The sequence below is a fragment of the Notothenia rossii genome, assembly GCF_949606895.1.
Source record: "Notothenia rossii genome assembly, chromosome: 4".
In the NCBI taxonomy this organism is placed as follows: Eukaryota; Metazoa; Chordata; class Actinopteri; order Perciformes; family Nototheniidae; genus Notothenia; species Notothenia rossii.
Window position 1 is genome coordinate 47,703,085 of NC_136902.1, and position 17,075 is coordinate 47,720,159.

The 17,075-nt window shown below is 46.0% G+C and overlaps 1 protein-coding gene across 1 annotated transcript in view; it reads right to left on the reverse strand.

Moving 5' to 3' along the window:
• The window catches only part of hck (HCK proto-oncogene, Src family tyrosine kinase), a 46,904-nt gene that overhangs the window by 17,287 nt on the left and 12,542 nt on the right, over positions 1-17,075 (reverse strand). The window contains exons 2-3 of the mRNA XM_079677690.1: positions 14,219-14,357; positions 171-204 (exon numbers count right to left, since the gene is read on the reverse strand). Coding sequence (XP_079533816.1) covers positions 171-204; positions 14,219-14,350 — 166 coding nt within the window. The 5' untranslated portion in view covers positions 14,351-14,357. The remainder of the gene's footprint in view (positions 1-170; positions 205-14,218; positions 14,358-17,075) is intronic.

Sequence of the window (17,075 nt, forward strand, 5' to 3'; positions counted from 1 at the left end):
GCTTCAAAAGTTGAATATTGCTCAACTTTTTAAGCGATGCAGTCCGGCAAAGTGTGACGTCACCCCTTTCAACGTGAATGGGCAGAAGCGTTGAAGCTTCAACACACGCCGCCGTGTGGACGGGCCGTAATTGGAGCTGAGGCAATATGTGAATAAAGACCATGACTCACCTTCTGAAGAGTTTGCATTGGATGGCATCTTGCTCTGAGGAGAGAAACACAGAGACTTAAGGCTGGGAGAAGACGTCAACAATTATTTCCCTTTTTTTTTGGTTGATTCGAAATAACAACAATATATTTTCTTTAAGCTGCTTTTATTATATTGTCGGGCTTCTCAGGTCTAATGCAACACGATCAGCCTATTAAGTCAGCCAGGTCTAAACATAACATAGGCCTACAACGAAACTGCATTGTCAACATTCTCTGGGAAACCTACATTCTCCAAGATGTTGTTCGTCTATAACAAATACTTTTCTACGGGACTTTCACATGGGACACAAACAGTGGTCTACTGGGTGAAAGTCCTGTAAAACGTCAATGTTCACTTATTTCATTTTGATAACAAACTTATTTTTAAGCCAAAAGAGGATACTTTAAAAAGCATAACCACAGTTTGGTTGCCTAAACCTATCCAAGTAGTTTTGTTGTGTATTTTTATTTTACAACGTTTCCCTTAAAACAAAATTGACTATGTGGTTTCCTTGTATTCAAACGTAATGTTGTAGCACACAGGGTTGAAGTTCTCCATGGAGTGACTTTCTACATTAGCTCTCTGTTAACATGCTCTGTCTCTTGGTGGGTGCTTACTACTGCTGCTGTTGGGAGATTCAACATGGATTAGTGCAGCTTTAAACAATCATTCTGCGTATCTAACACATTCACTTGACATGCTTATTGTTAGTGAAAATTGTAATAAATTCTACTTTGTCCTTGTCGTGGGGAAGATTGTCCAAAGCAGTCGTGTTCTTTGAAGCCATTGCAGAGAAAATAAAGATTTGAAAGGAAGGGAGGAAGGAAGGAAAGCAACATCTTATCAACCGGTTGATGCTGTCAAGCAGTTATCTTTAGCTTCGTAATGTGTCTAGATTAGAAACAGTTTGTTGGCTCAAAGGTATTGAACCTGCAATGTGAAGAGAAAACCAGACAGTCATCTGTAAATTTAAATACAATAACTGTATTTAAATGTACAGATGACTGTCTGGTTGTCTCCAATGTGTGATTGGAGGGAAGTTGTGTTGCTTAATATTCAAGTTTTGATCATTAGTCTTCTGCCTGAGCGCTGTGCTTCTGCTTCTGTCACTTCCTCTTTCTCCATCGAGCGTCAGAGAGCTGTTACAGTCAGCACACAGGAAGCAGCCGCTGTTAGCACGCAGCAGCCGCTTCACCAACATCACAGATCAAAGTCTGGCTAGTATGCAAACAAGCCACGGGAACAGAGTGTGTCGGCGCACATCCATACTCTCTGAAACTCTCTAACATTTGCGTGGTAACCGTTTAAACTGTGTTTTCTTTATTCTATTGTTCATCATAGCCTACTTCTTCCTCATTCTAAATGTATGCAAGGGAACTTCTGCAGTTGTGTTCACCGATTATCATTTGCAAAAAAGTTCAATAAAATATTTTTTTCAAATATGATGTGGATACAAATCTAAATGTATGATTAGTGGTTGAAAGTACATTTAAAGTACCTAAATCAATTATTTTCATTTGATGCTTTAGTTTAACTCACCTACTTTTGTTTGTCAGCGACAGTTAGGTTATTTTCTGACACCTGATTTTATGTTGTCTGATTATATAACCATACAGTATAAGCCCAAATCTACCTCAGAGTTTTCAGCCTATTGGTCATGTGCTAAGTCACGTGCTGGGAGCAGGCTGGGAGGGTCAAAGTTGTCCGGCAGCTATACGTGAAGCGGCCGTAGTAAGTATAAGACGAAATCACCTCCATGCAAGCGGTCCGTCTTGGCTGCAGTTAAGCAGGATCAGATATAGACAACAATGCAACAGTAAATGGCTGGTTAAAAATCGCTGTAATGTGTCCATAAAAGACGTTTCAACTGACATGGCACAGCTGAGCGGTCTGCATTGTGCGCCACAAAGGGGGTCAGAGGGATAAAAACATGGTAAATGTGATGGTGGCTTTGTTTGCCACTTTAGGTAGTGTTATTTAACACGCATCAACTCACAGTAACATTGGTACATCAATCTATTAATATATACATTAAGTAACATTCTAGGCGCATTTGCATTACTTATTTCAAGTTATTTATTTATTTTTTCAAGTTAATCTGATTGAAAGCTTTAATTAGAAAGCCCTTATAATATCTGAAGTCAGATGACATATTATAAAAAGTAAATCCGCCTCAGACGTGTGTGTGGTGGGCAGACGGGTCAAACCAACAGGACGTTCACTGCTGCTTGTGTACTACATGGAACGGAAACTCCACCTGTTGGCATATTTACACTTAATCATAAGTGATTTAAAGTGGACCTATCATGCTATATTTGAAAAATATATTGTAGGGCCATACCTATATAAAACATGTCTGTGAAGTTTTTTTTTCAAAATACCAAACAGTTCACGCATTGTAGCCATGCCTCATACTGCTCAAACCCCTCTTTTGAAGCCCTGTTAGAGAAACGCAGATTTTGGGTCCTTAGCTTGAAAATAAATAAATAAGAGTAGGCGGAGCTAATGCCTGATCAGAATTCTACCGGAGATAATAGGCTTGTTTGAGATGAGCTGCGGCTCGCCTCGAAAGTAGACGAGAATAGCCGATCGCAGCCGGGGGAGGTCTCAAAAAGCTCGCCTGAAGTCGGACAGCTCGGAGTCGGATTCTTCTTCTTCTTCTCACGTCTTTTTGGCGGATTGCAAACAACTTTAAGGTGCATACCGCCTCCTCCGGAGTCGGCTTGACTCGGTTTGCATTTGTGAAGAATGCACAAACGTGTTTAATCATTAATGTCAGATATGTACTCAGTAAATACATTTGTTCCTGCTCAAGATTAGATTCAACTTTATTGTTATTGCACATATTACAGGTACTGAGACAACAAAATGCAGTTTAGCTTCTAACCAGGAGTGCAAAAAGCAGTAAAGTGAAAAGTAATGTACACAATCTACAGAATAAAATATAGAATGAATTGAATGATGAATAAACAGTGAGGAGGGGTATGAATACACTATACACATCAGCCTGTGAGCAGTATTAACAGTGTGTATGAATATACTAAGATATATAAAGTATGAAAACCGTAAGTAGTGCAAGTATAGTATAAAATATATAGATATTAATTTCATGATGATAAACATTGTGGAACAATGATGAAAAATGTGAATGAAAGTGGCGACGTAACACTGACACAAAACAACAACAAACTTTCCGGCCAATTGGAGAGTTTCATCACCAGCACGGGGTAAAAACCACCAATGAGCGCTCAGCTCGAGATACCAGCGAGTCGTTTCCCATCAAGCATTTCGCTTCCGCAGCCCGTGGAGAGAAACTGCGCCACCTCGCCTCGCTCTCAAGTCTGCGGGCGTCTTTGTCCCGCGAGATTTCAACGTCTCATGTAGGCGAGCCTCCAGAGCAAGTCGGAAAAAATGACTAACCATCATGCAACGCACTAGCAAGACGGCGATCGCAATTGCGCAGGTCTGCGTTGGTCTCGCTCGTCTCAAACAAGCCTAAGGTTAAATTTGGTTGTAATTAAACGCCATCCTGTTTAAACCACGTCAAGGATTATTTCTGAAATAGTATGGAGCTCAAATGCTTTTTCTCTTGCGGGCTTACCACAAGGTGAGTTCTTTTTTTATTTCCTGCTTTTCAAACACATGTGCTCTAAAGTACAGGTTAGCTCTGAGTGTTAGCGAGGCTTGCTAATGTAAACAAAGACGTCCAAATTACGTCAGGCATTAGAGGTTTCTCAATACTCTAATTTCTCCTCCTCGACTCCTATCCTCGACTCCTATCCTCGAGACTTAGTCCCGCCCACAGGAGATGCGAGCGGAGGACTGAGGAGGGGAACCGAGGAGAGAGGAGGGGAAGCAGCAGGCGGTTAGAGAAATGAGAACTCCTCTCCTCTGAGCGGTCATTTTAAAGAGACGTCCATTAATGATGACAGGAGGCACAGCAGCCCTCTGTCTGATGGACAGATGTGTTCATGACCACTTATATATTTACTTTAATTCATTCAAAGTGCGGTATAATGAGACAATAACAGGCTACAGATGTGGACATATACACACACATATATTTATATAAATATATACAATTTCAGAATCAAACAAGTATGAGAGCACTCTCATAATAACTTAACACAATCAGAGACTGGATATACCCCCCTCCTCTCTGGTTGCTGAAATGGGGAATTTAAATTACGGGCCAAAAGTTGTATTTACAAGTATTACAAGTAAGCATAGGACACCAAACCAACCCGTCTGTCCTCCGCATCTACGCACTGTACAACACACACCTACACACTGTACCACACACACCTACAGCTCCTAAAGCATAATCAGGCTACAGCAGTTGTGTATTTTATTATGTGAAGCACTAAGGCCCCGGCCCCACAAGGACGAAAGCTGAGGTTACCTACTGTAACCCCAGCTTCTATGAGTAAATGGCGCAGCCCTCTAAGGCTATCCCTATTGGGTAATCCCCCTGAGCCCCCGCGCAGCACTGAAACACTTGTAGTCCACGCCCACCCGCAAGGTGGGCCCCACCCTCGGGCCTCCTTCCGGTATAAATAGGAAGGAGGTCCGGCAATCTGCTCCCATACCAAATAACTTTTCTCCAGCTATTCGTAGAGCCTGTGGGGCCCAGCGCTTAGAGGGCTGCGCCATTTACTCATAGAAGCTGGGGTTACAGTAGGTAACCTCAGTTCTATTTCGTATGGCTTCGCTCTCTAAGGCTATCGCTTTTGGGTTAAGGGCGAAGCATGATGTAGTCTGCGCCCCACTGGGTCCGCCCGGTACTAGAAGCACAGACACACCTGCTAAATAACACCCCATGCCTGTTGTGCCATGCGTAATGGCGCATCACCGTCCCTGGAACATAGCAAAACATGCCTATCTTCCCGACGGGGTGAAGGCTGGGAACAATACATACCGGCCGCTGTGAGAAAGTAGAGACGAAGGTCCCACCTTGCGCAGCGATCATAGAGGGGGAACAGCAGCTCTCTGCGTGTCAGACAGGTAGGAGAGCGCCCAGCTGGATCCCTGACGTCACTCACTCTGACCAGGCACTCCGTACAAAGTGTGTCAGAGGAAAAAGGAACATCCCTCCTATAAGAGGGGAAAAGGGCCGCTCTCCGCGTGCCGAGAGGCAGGAGAGAGGCGCACAGCTGGCTCCCTGACGTCACTCACTCCGACAGGACACCCAGTACAGGGTGTGTCAGAGAGGAATGGGAGACATCCCTCAAATAAAAATGAATAAACGAACAGGGGGAAGACCAAGATGCAGCAGTGCAAATATCTTCCACTCCACATTCCTCCGTGCAAAGCCGTGGAGGAGGAAATTCCTCTGGTGGAGTGCGCATTGATGTTCTCCGGGGGCTCCACCCCAGAGGAGACATGCCTGTAACACAGCCTCACACAACCTGTGTGACAGCCGTTGTGCAGACAGAGGTTGCCCGATCGAGCGCTCTCTATAGTGCACAAACAGGCGCTGAGAATGGCGCAAGGCAGCCGTGCGCGCCACATAGCAAGACAGCGCGCGCACAGGACAGAGGAGATTTAGAAAAATAGCGGGGGTAAAAACCGCGAAAGACACTGTTCCTGGGATGACAGGAGTGTTTCTTGTATCCCATGGAACTGCTGGGGGAGAGGCTTCTCTGTGAAGTGCCGTAATGGTCTTCATGGTGACGAGCCACGCCATCGCCGCCGCTGCCCGTGAGGCTAAAGGGCTGCGAGGGAGTTTCCACACGCTGCCTTTCACTCCGTCTCTCCTCATGAGGCGCGTACACGCCCAGGGGATGAGAGGTGTGTGCATGCTGTCCACACGAGGCGTTATAACGGTGCTCGTGGGTTATTATGACCGTGTGTAGGAGGCATATCTGGGACAGAGGAATGCCGCGAGTCCTGCAGTTTATAAACCAATAGGTTAAAACAGCAGGCTTCTGCAGCGAATGAACCACCTCTGGAGTGTCCCCCTGTTGGAAGAGACCCAAGGGGATCATCACGTGACCAGCTTACGCCAACGCCGAGCAGCTGCGTCACGGAGAGGGCTGTGTGGGTTGTGACACGCCGGAGGAGAGCTGTCAGTTCCTCCCCTCGCTGCCGCGAGAGTCGCGCTCTCATGCTGGCTGAGTTTAACTCCACTCCCAGATAAACGATTGTCTGAGAGGGAAGAGGACAGCTCTTCTTCCAATTTATTATGAAACCCAGGCTTTCACAGATGTGATACGAGATGTACCTTCTGTAAAGCGACTTCATCCCTGGAGCGAGCCAGCAAATAGCAGGTCGTCCAGAGAAAAACCACACTCTCATCCCTCCTCTGTGTAGTGGCTCCAGCCTTCTCCACACAAATGCGAGGAGCCAGGAAATATCCGAACGGCAGACGATTGTCTGGTCTGATATTCCCTGAATGGAAAACGCAGGAATTTCCTGTGTTTCGGGATGATGGCTACGGGAAGTATGCATCCTTCAGGTGGAAGTGAAGCAGTCGTCCTGGTGAAAATATTCCAGCACCTGTTTGATCTTCAGCATGTGGAATACTGACAGATCGAGGAATGTCTCCTTCCCCCAGTCTTTTTCGGGATTAGAAAAATAACGGGAGTGAAAACCCCTGATTTTCCTCCCTTTGAGGAACCCTGGAAATATCCTCTTTCAACAGGAGTTCCAGCAGCTCGGATTGGAGCGCAAGACATAGCTTCTGGGAGGACAGGAGTGTTTCCTGTATCCCATTGAACTGTGTGGGGGGGGGGGGGGGGGAGAGAGAGGCGAACTGCAGGACGTATCCTCTGCTGATCAGCCTGCTCATCCATCTGTCCATCAGACACACGCGCTGCCACTCTGAGAAACCCTCTATGAGCGGGCGCACATGCTCGAGATGTTCTGTGGTCGTCATGGCAACGAGCCACGCCAGGGAGCCTCCACACGCTGCGTTTTCACTCCGGCTCTCATCATGAGGCGTGTACACGCTTCTTGCAGCGAGCCCTGGCGCTGTGGCGCTGCGGGCGCTGCCGCTGGGGGCACTCAGCCTGGAATACTGCTCATTCCCCCGTTCTGGCTTCTCTGTGATGCCATTGCCCTCGCCGCCACTGTGAGGCGAAAGGGCTGCGAGGAAGCCTCCACACGCTGCGTTTCACTCCGACTCTCATCATGAGGCGCGTACACGCTCAGGGGATGGATGGAGGTGTGTGCAGTGCTGTCCACATGAGGCGTTATAACGGCGCTCATGGGTTTATTAAGGCCGTGTGTAGGAGGCGTATCTCGGACAGAGGAATGCCGCGAGCTCTGTAGTTTATTAATCAACAGGTTAAAACCAGGCTTCTGCAGCGAGCCCTGCTGTCTACTAATCAACAAATTAGTGGCAGCCGGCTTAATTAGCGCGCTCTGAAATGTATTAACCGACAGGTTAAAACCAGGCTTTAGCAACGAGCCCTGCTGGCTATTAACCGACAGGTTATAGGCAGCTGGTTTACACAGGGCGTGAGGCAACCCCAGGTGGGCTTGGACCGAACGGGCTGCGCGGGGGCCTCCAAACGCTGTGTCTCACTCCGACTCTCATCATGGGGCGCGTACACGCTCAGGGGATGGATGGAGGTGTGTGCAGTGCTGCCCACATGAGGCGTTATAACGGCGCTCATGGGTTTATTATGACCGTGTGTAGGAGGCATATTTCGGACAGAGCAATGCCGCGAGCTCTGCAGGTTATTAACTGAGGTTAAACCGCGCAGGCTTCTGCAGCGAGCCCTGCTGGTAATCAACAGATTAGTGGCAGCCGGCTTAATTAGCGAGCTCTGCAGTTAATTAACCGATAGGTTAAAACCAGCAGGCTTCTGCAGCGAGCCCTGGCGCCGTGGCGCTGCGGGCGCTTCCGCTGGGGGCACTCAGCCTGGAATACTGTTCATTCCCCCGTTCTGGCTTCTCTGTGATGTGCTGTAATGGTCGTCATGGTGACGAGCCACGCCATTGCCCTCGCCGCCGCTGCCCGTGAGGCGAAAGGGCTGCGAGGAAACCTCCACACGCTGCGTTTCACTCCGGCTGTCATCATGAGGCGTGTACACGCTCAGGGGATGAGTGGAGGTGTGTGCAGTGCTGTCCATGAGGCGTTATACCGGCGCTCATGGGTTATTATGACCGTGTTTAGGAGGCGTATCTCGGACAGGGGAATGCCGCGAGCTCTGCAGGTTTATTAACCGATAGGTTAAAACCAGCAGGCTTCTGCAGGGAGCCCAGCTGTCTACTTAATCAACAGATTAGTGTCAGCCGGCTTAATTACCGGCTCCGCTTCCTCGGAGGCTCTCGCGGAGCAGACCAGGAGCGGGGGAGCCTCACTCCCCTTTGACTCGCCGCCGGGAGACCCTGTCTCTGGGGTGGCGGGGGAGCGGAGACGTGGGATGGAGCCCCTGCAGCCGCCGAGGCGGTTGCTGTGGGCGTCTCTCCGCTTGCGGCCTCCTGTGGCCGGCGCGGATGCTGCGGGCGTTGGTACTGCTCCGTAACAGACGCCGCCGCGCTGTGGTGACGAAGAGGGGGAAAGCATGTTCGGCCGCCAAGCTGGCACCCTGCTCCGACTCTGTCTCCCCCATCCGGGGGAGAGGAGGGAGGGGAGAACCGAAGGGTGAACCGTGGAGGGAGGTGGGGCAGGAGTTGCTTCGGACTCCTGCCCGGCACTCTGCCCCTGTGACACGAGGCCCTGTCCGCGGGCTCGTAAGCCTGGACGGGCGAATCGTCCTCCTCGGCCATAGCAGCAAGAGTGTCCGCTCTCCGCTTCCTGTCGCCCGAGGGGAGACGAGCGCAGTGCATGCTACCTGCTGGTTTAGAGCCGCGAACGCGTGCTCTGACCCCCGGCAGGATTCGCATACTGCTTTTATCTCTGCAGGTCATAACTTATTTTGAACCCAGAGCCACATGAGGGACAATCACGGACGCAGTTGTTGCTCATGATGATTCTCAATTGCTGTGCTTCAGTAACTGTGCTGGTTTGCTGAAAAAAAGAGGTTGCAGATTGCCGGGCCTCCTTCCTATTTATACCGGAAGGAGGCCCGAGGGTGGGCCCACCTTGCGGGTGGGCGTGGACTAAAGTGTTTCAGTGCTGCGCGGGGGCGCAGGGGGATTACCCAATAGCGATAGCCTTAGAGGGCGAAGCCATATACGAAATAGAACGGTCGTTTGCGTTACTGTTTAGTGTCATATAGACCAGGGGTTTTCAAAGTGTGGGTAGGTGAGCCTCCCCTCAGAGAACATAAGAACAGCCGCGCCCCCCCTCCCAATTATTATTGCTGTTATTATTATTATTGTTGTTGTTGCTATAATGCAGGGGTATTCAATTGCATTTCAAAGAGGTCCAGGAAGAGAAAATGTAATTAAATGCTCAGTTTTTGCTGTCTACCTTCCGCCATTTGAAATTACTCTGACTGTTTCTCTCCTCTTCGTCTCTGTGTGTGTTTGAATCTATCGTGCTGACTGCACCGATTTGATTGGCTGAGTAGCGTCACCTCCTTAAAACATTAAACAATAACTTTTTTAAACCTTTTTATTTTTATGTTTTAAACATATTGTATAAAACTCCCCCACTACTTGGACTATTCCTTGCACCCCTCTAGAATAAACCCAAATGGTCTCAACCATATTGCATCAGTAACGTGCACTTGTTATTATAACAAGATCGCAAGGACGCTGGTAGCGATTGGAAAATTGAGTGTTGTTCAGTTTGTGTGTTGTGGAACATGCGTGTCCGTGCATGAAAATATACCACACACCCAATTACAATTGCATGTTCAATTCACTACCCTGGAAGTTAATACAGTTGTTAAAGTTGGAACAGCCTTTGGACAGCCGTTCTTCCTTGCATGTCAGTCGCCTACACCTTCTTACAGAGGACAGGCACATCTTGCTGCAGCACGACCCGTATATTTCCGCACGCCGTGTTCTCAAGACATATTTTTTTTTAACATTTTCAACATGGTGGATAAATCCTTATATGCTCCGGGTAACGCACTGAACGTCAACTTTGCCTCCTTATTACACTCACCCCTACTTTAGTGGGAACAATGAGTCTGTGTCTTTGATGCACAGAGGAATAAACGCAGATCATCCTCTGGCTGCAGCCTTTACCGGTACTTGCTTTTGATCAAAGTCAATGGGGAAAACCTGCACTCACACAGGTAGGTGGAGGTGAAGGGAATGAGCACTTTTACAGCCTTTTTGGCGAGGTGGGGGAACTCGGTCTCCACAGACAGCCACAAGTGGGCAAGTGTCAATTTACTCGTCTTTTTCTCGTTCTTTTGTGTCTCACGCTGCGCCTCCCCTGAAGCTTTCTGGCGCCCCCCAGGGGAGGCGCGCCTCACACTTTGAAAACCGCTGATATAGACCATTCGACCACACTAGGACGACTGGATATGACAGTAAACAACTGCGGAAACAATAACGGGTCCCAAGGTGTATAGAACGGCATACGCAACGCTCTGGGGGGTCCAACGGCTCCGTGTGTAAACTCTATACGATCATTCTCTGATAATGATGAGGCAATAGCCCCGCCTCTCCCCACCTCTGCTGCTCACCCCTGCATCAAGGTAAACTGCACACTGAATTCAGATTATTTATCTTTCTCTCGATAGTGAAGTTATTTATCTTTCTCTCGACGCGAGTGAAGTCTAATCTGACAGGACGGAGACACGCAGCTCTGCTCACCTGCAGCTCCTCCCGCTGTGATGCAGCGGTGAACGGAGCAAAACACACACTTCAAGTCAGATCATCACCCTTAGCTATTTTAATTACCTCTCAAACTATTTTTACTGTCGGTTCACTCATTACTGGATCAGCTGCTGCATGAGACAGACACTGACGCTGTCCGAAGAGAGGGAGGAAAAAGAGAGGCTCCATGTATTTTATTATTATATTATATAGATTCGTTATTCATTTGTTTTAAAGCTCAATAAATAACAAAGAAGACCTTTGACTGGCACTTTTATAATTTTGTCCGGAAGATTTCAACTTTAATACACGTTGACTGGCGAAAAACTCTGCCCGGTTCCCTCGGCCCCCACCGCAGAGAATAAACAGAAGGGCAACCATGACAACCATGCTTCTTCGCTGCTTTTGTGGAGGAAGTTACAGCGCCACGTACAGGCTCCTGCATATGTACTGCAGCTTCTCAAGCGGTTGGAGCTAAACGGAGCTGTCTCGTGTGGACAGACACTATACGGAGAATATTGCGTGTGGACGGAATCTTTTTTGCGTTTGCGTTTGCGTTAATCCTATGCGTTTTGCCGTATGCGTCCTCGTGGGGCCGGGGCCTAAATGGTCTTCGAAAAATATTGACTCTTTGTTTGTAGATATCTACTAAACTACAGCATACAAATACAGAGAGTAATGTAGGCCTGTTATACTGAGTGATATATATTTTACACACTGCTCTGCTTTCTGCACGGACCTCACAGCTGTTCTCACTGTAAACATTGCGTCGGGATGAAAGCAGTTACTAAAATAATATCAAGGGGATGCATGCAGAGCTGTCATTGGCTGAAATAATTCCGGCCGTGCGTGAAGTCTCCACCGTTCCCGGAAATGCGTCCTCGGTGGAGCCGTGGAGGACCCATCTGTCGGTCCTTCTCACTTCGGTTAAATTGATTCCTTGCGTCCCTCACTTGCGTCGTTTCCCTGTGACTAGTCCCTCCCACCAGGGAAGCATGGAGAGACGCAAGGAAACCACGAGAAGCTGGGGGCCCTTCTCACTTCGGTTAAATGGATTCCTTACGTCCCTCACTTGCGTCGTTTCCCTGCGACTCGTCCCTCCCACCAGGGAAGCGTGGAGAGATGCAAGGAAACCACGAGAAGCAGGGAAATGAGTTTTAAGAGCAATGGGACGTCGTTTCCTCCGGAGCGTCACGTGAAGCGACGTCCGTTTGTGATGACGCTGCACAGCTGATCGTCTGACAGCAGCCAGCTCTGTCACCGTTATTTCCACACACACCCCCGCCTCTGTTAGTACACATTTACTGACACAAACATTTGTATCATCTGTTGTAGACCCAAATACATTAAATAAAATAAGAACTCATTCTCAAAAAAGATAAACGCCAATGTATAAAAGAACAATAGTTTGATTAATATTGATTAGAGTGCACAAAATAAATAAAAATAATTGAGAGAAGAAAAAGAGATATGTTATCTATCAAAACCCAGTTAGATTAACATTCATTGGATTGAACACTTTGTTTGTTTGGATATGTAACAAATTAACATTTTAAATAGCACTTAATGACTGAATGAATGGATATGACAATAAATGAAAATGTAAAACGAAAAAAGCGATCATGAAAATGTTTCCAAAAAATGAAAAAAATGATTTTTGACCACTTTGTTGTTCAGATATATCACATATTTGTAACTAAATGATACATTAATTGAAACAAAACACAGTATAAACTGAGGAGTGACTCCCGTGAGGTTCATGTATTTTCTTCACTCCGCTGGGAAACTGCTCTCATGTCAAGAAGCATCAGATCAGTGCATGCACTGCATCGTCCAATCAGTGAGCGATACACAGTAAGGGGGCGGGGCGAGTGTCTGAGGATTTCATCGAAGGATGGTCTGGTGGTTCCTCGATTATAACTCCTCCATTATCGCTCCTCGCTCCTCCGGTAAAAATAAGGCCATTGGGACGCTACTCAAGATGGTGCAGAACTATTAACTTCCGGTGAGACCGAGACCGAGGAGCGAGGAAATGAAAAATAAGAGAAGTGAGAAAGGGCCAGTGTCTCCTCGGTTAGAGCTCCTCCAGAGAGCCTCCTCAATGCTCGATGATCGATGCTCGGTCCTCGATGTGCGTTTAGAGAAATGACAACATGGCGCGCTGAAATCCATTTCCGGGTCACTACCGGAGGACCGAGGAGTCGAGGAGGGGAAATTAGAATATTGAGAAATCACTATTGTTTCTGATAGCAACTTTCTGTGGGTCTGCCAACGTCAGTTCGGATGGACACGTCAGTTCGGATGGAAATCTGTATCCGCTCGTTGTACACCCGTTTTTAAAAGATTTGGGCACGGAGGAAAAGAGATAGGGTTTTATTTTCTGATGCTGCGGGAGTTCCCCGACGCACCGGGGACACCTATTTATGTATAAAAGACATCACAAAGTGCATTGCATGATAGGTCCCCTTTAAGTTATGTAACACATGTACTTTAACCCTAACCACAATCTTTTCCTAAACCTAACAATGTTTTTTTTTTTTTGTCTGAACCTAAACAAGTTGTTCCATTTAATTTCACACGTGATTGAAACTGTAAATGTTTCACTTTCACAAAGTGGCTGCAGGTGTGGTTTGCCCTGCCACAATATATTGGTACGAAAACAACTAATAACATTTAATTGGCCGATAAATACATTTAAAATGAGACCAATTCCCTACTTTGTTAACTTAAGGATTGAAGTACCCAACAGTATATAGCTCTTTTAGTTATAGAGGCCATTTAGCTGCACAAGTACTTTTATTCTTAATTAAATATGGTTGCATACTGTAATGATAGAGAGATATTGTAAAGCAGGTTTGAGTCCTTTATAAATACAGTGCCGATCACATTTTCTACACTCTGAACTGAAAAGACGTTTCAGTCATTCTCGGGCTGCCATGAGGGTGCAGAAACGCTGACCAATCAGAGCAGGCTGGCCTTTTTATGGTAAGGGGGCCTAAGAGACTCACACTTTTATGGAGATTTTTGAAGAAAGAGACAGTGGAGACAAATCTTGTGTTTCCTGAACAATAAAGGATTTAAAACCACTTAAAGCCAAACATAAAAACCAAAAAGTATTCACCTGAAAATCTGTGTCTCCTTTTAAAGCATTATGTTAATAATAATTCAGCAGTTTTTGTATTATTAACATTTTAAAAGTAGGACTTTCACTTTGAATGTACTTTAAATAATGAAATACTTAGTTGCATTGCCCGATTTTGAGAAAGCAATTTGTCCATGATAAAATCTGTATGTGGGTTTTTGATTGCCATGTGATGAACATGTTACTTCACTAAGATGGTATCACAACAGTACTGCTTACAGCCTTGTTCCCGGAGGTCCCGATGGTGGGGTCTTTGACGTAGTGGGCCGCCTGCTGGGCACGGTTCTGCTCCTCGTTGGCCGTCCCTTTGCCGAGCGGCTCCGACTCCTTCTTCGAGCCCACACAGCCCATGGTGCTCCTGCAGGGGGAGAGACAGCAGAACATGAAGGATGTGGAGCAAATTACATGTAATAGTCACAGTTCTCCCATCCCTAGAGACAGGTCACACCAATTAGAGATAAACATATAGAGTGGCCCCATACTGAGCTAGGACGACCCGGAAGTTACCAATGCAAGGATTCCCTGAACAAAAAGCATTGGCATTTTTCTGTTCGAAAATAAGCTCCTTGGCACGTTTTATGATATTTGCATGTTTTGTTCAGCAGGATAATTAAAGTTAAAAGTTAAAGCCTTTTATTGTCATTGTACAAAAAATACAATGAGATTTCAGAGTGCAACCCTGTTCCAGTGTGCAATAACATACATAACATTAAATACACGGCAGTAGGACAATAACATAAACAATCATACAGAGGGAATAGATAGTTAAAAATGTTGATATCAAAATTATTTTACACTTTTAAAGTGTATTTAAAATGTGTATGAGATGTATATGTGTGAAGATGGTTCCGGTTATTGCATTAAGTTTGGTGGTTCAGCAGCCTGACGGCCCAGGGGTAAACTGTGTTTTAGTCTGTTAGTCCGTGACTTGAAGCTCCTTTATCTTCTCCCAGAAGGCAGGAGAGAGAACAGTCTTTGACCTGGGTGAGAGCTGTCCTTTATTATTTTGTTAGCTCTGTTGCGGCAGCGGGAGGTGGAGATGTGTTCCAGAGAGGGCAGGGGGCAGCCGATGATTTTCTCTGCCATCCGTATCACAGGGCTTTCTTGTCCGCAGCTGAACAGCCAGCATACCACACAGAGATGGAGTAAGACAGCACGCTCTCGATGGTCGCCCGTTAGAAGGACACCAGCAGCTTCTTGTTCAGTCTGTTTCTCCAAAGCACCCTCAGGAAGTGTAGTCGCCGCTGGGCTATCTTAACTGCTGCAGTGGTGTGTGCTGTCCAGCTGAGGCTCTCCGATATCTGTATCCCAAGGAACTTAAAGGAGTAGACCCTCTCCACTCTCTCTCCATTTAGGTGAAGGGGGGCGGGTTCTGGACGCTGTTTTCTGAAGTCTAATTGACACATGTTATAATATTTGCGTAAAGGCAAACGCCAGAGGTAAAAAGAGTCACATGACATCACGTCGCCACAGCTCGGCTAAAGTTGTTAAACAACCGCCATTTTTACACGTACAAGCTTCAGATATTCACCAGTGGGCCATTCACTGACGTAATTTATATCATATAACAAAACGTGAAGATCTTGTCAGCTTGTGTGAACCACCACATTTATTTTTGGCATCGTCTTTTCTGACGAGGGAACCAGGAAGGGGGTAACATGCTAACTTATTTTCCACGTTTAGGACTCATCCCTGCTCCACTCTCTACTGAGCATTATAAGATTGTAAATCTTTCATATATTCATTTTCAAGTTGGTGGCTCTTCTGTATTTCTAGAGGTGTATGCTGCACATCACCATCACCACAACAAAAGCATAAATAGTTATTGGATGAACAATAAACTGTTTTAAATCAACAATGAATGTAGCAGGGAACTGCTTTAGGCTGGTTTAGGTCCTATCTATCTGAACGCTCTCAGTTTGTGTCTGTCAACGATGAATCTTCCATGCAAACCAAAGTTAGCCATGAAGTGCGACAGGGCTCAGTGCTTGGACCTATTTTGTTCACATTATATATGCTTCCGTTAGGCAATATTATAAGGAATCATTCTGTACATTTTCATTGTTATGCGGATGATACTCAACTAAATTTATCAATCAAGCCTGATGAAATTAATCACCTAAATAAAATGAAAGACTGCCTCAAGGACTTAAAAATGTGGATGACCTTAAACTTTTTGATGTTAAACACGACCAAAACTGAAGTTATTGTACTCAGCCGAAAGAATCTAAGAAACAAATTATCTAAAGATATACTAACTATGGATGGCATTAATTTGGCCTCCAGTGAGACTGTAAGGAATCTTGGTGTTATATTTGATCAGGATTTATCCTTTAACACCCACATAAAATCAATTTCAAGGACCGCCTACTTCCATCTACGTAACATTGCAAAAATCAGGCATATCTTGCCTCAAAACGATGCAGAGAAACTAGTCCATGCATTTGTTACTTCAAGGCTGGATTATTGTAACTCCTTATTATCAGGGTGTACCAAGAAGTCAGTTAAGTCGCTTCAGCTGATTCAAAATGCTGCAGCTCGTGTACTAACCAGAGTTAGGAAAAGGGACCACATTACTCCTGTTCTGGCTGCCTTACACTGGCTCCCTATAGAACACAGGATATAATTTAAAATCCTTCTTCTCGCCTACAAAGCCCTTAATGGGCAGGCGCCATCTTACCTTAAATTACTCATTATACCCTACTGTCCTACTAGGGCATTGCGTTCCAAGAATGCAGGGTTGTTGGTTGTTCCTAGAGTCTCTAAAAATACAATGGGAGCCAGAGACTTTTCTTATCAAGCTCCACATTTGTAGAATCTGTATCCAGTTTGTGTTCGGGCGGCAGACACCCTATCCGTTTTTAAGAGTGCGCCTAAGACCTTCATTTTTGATAAAGCTTATCAATCAATCAATCAATCAATGTTTATTTATATAGCCCAATATCACAAATGTTACATTTGTCTCAGTGGACTTCACAGTTTGTACAGAATATCAGTATGACAATACGACACCCTCTGTCCTTAGACCCTCACATCGTACAAGGAAAAACTTCCAGAGAAAACCCCACAGTTTAAA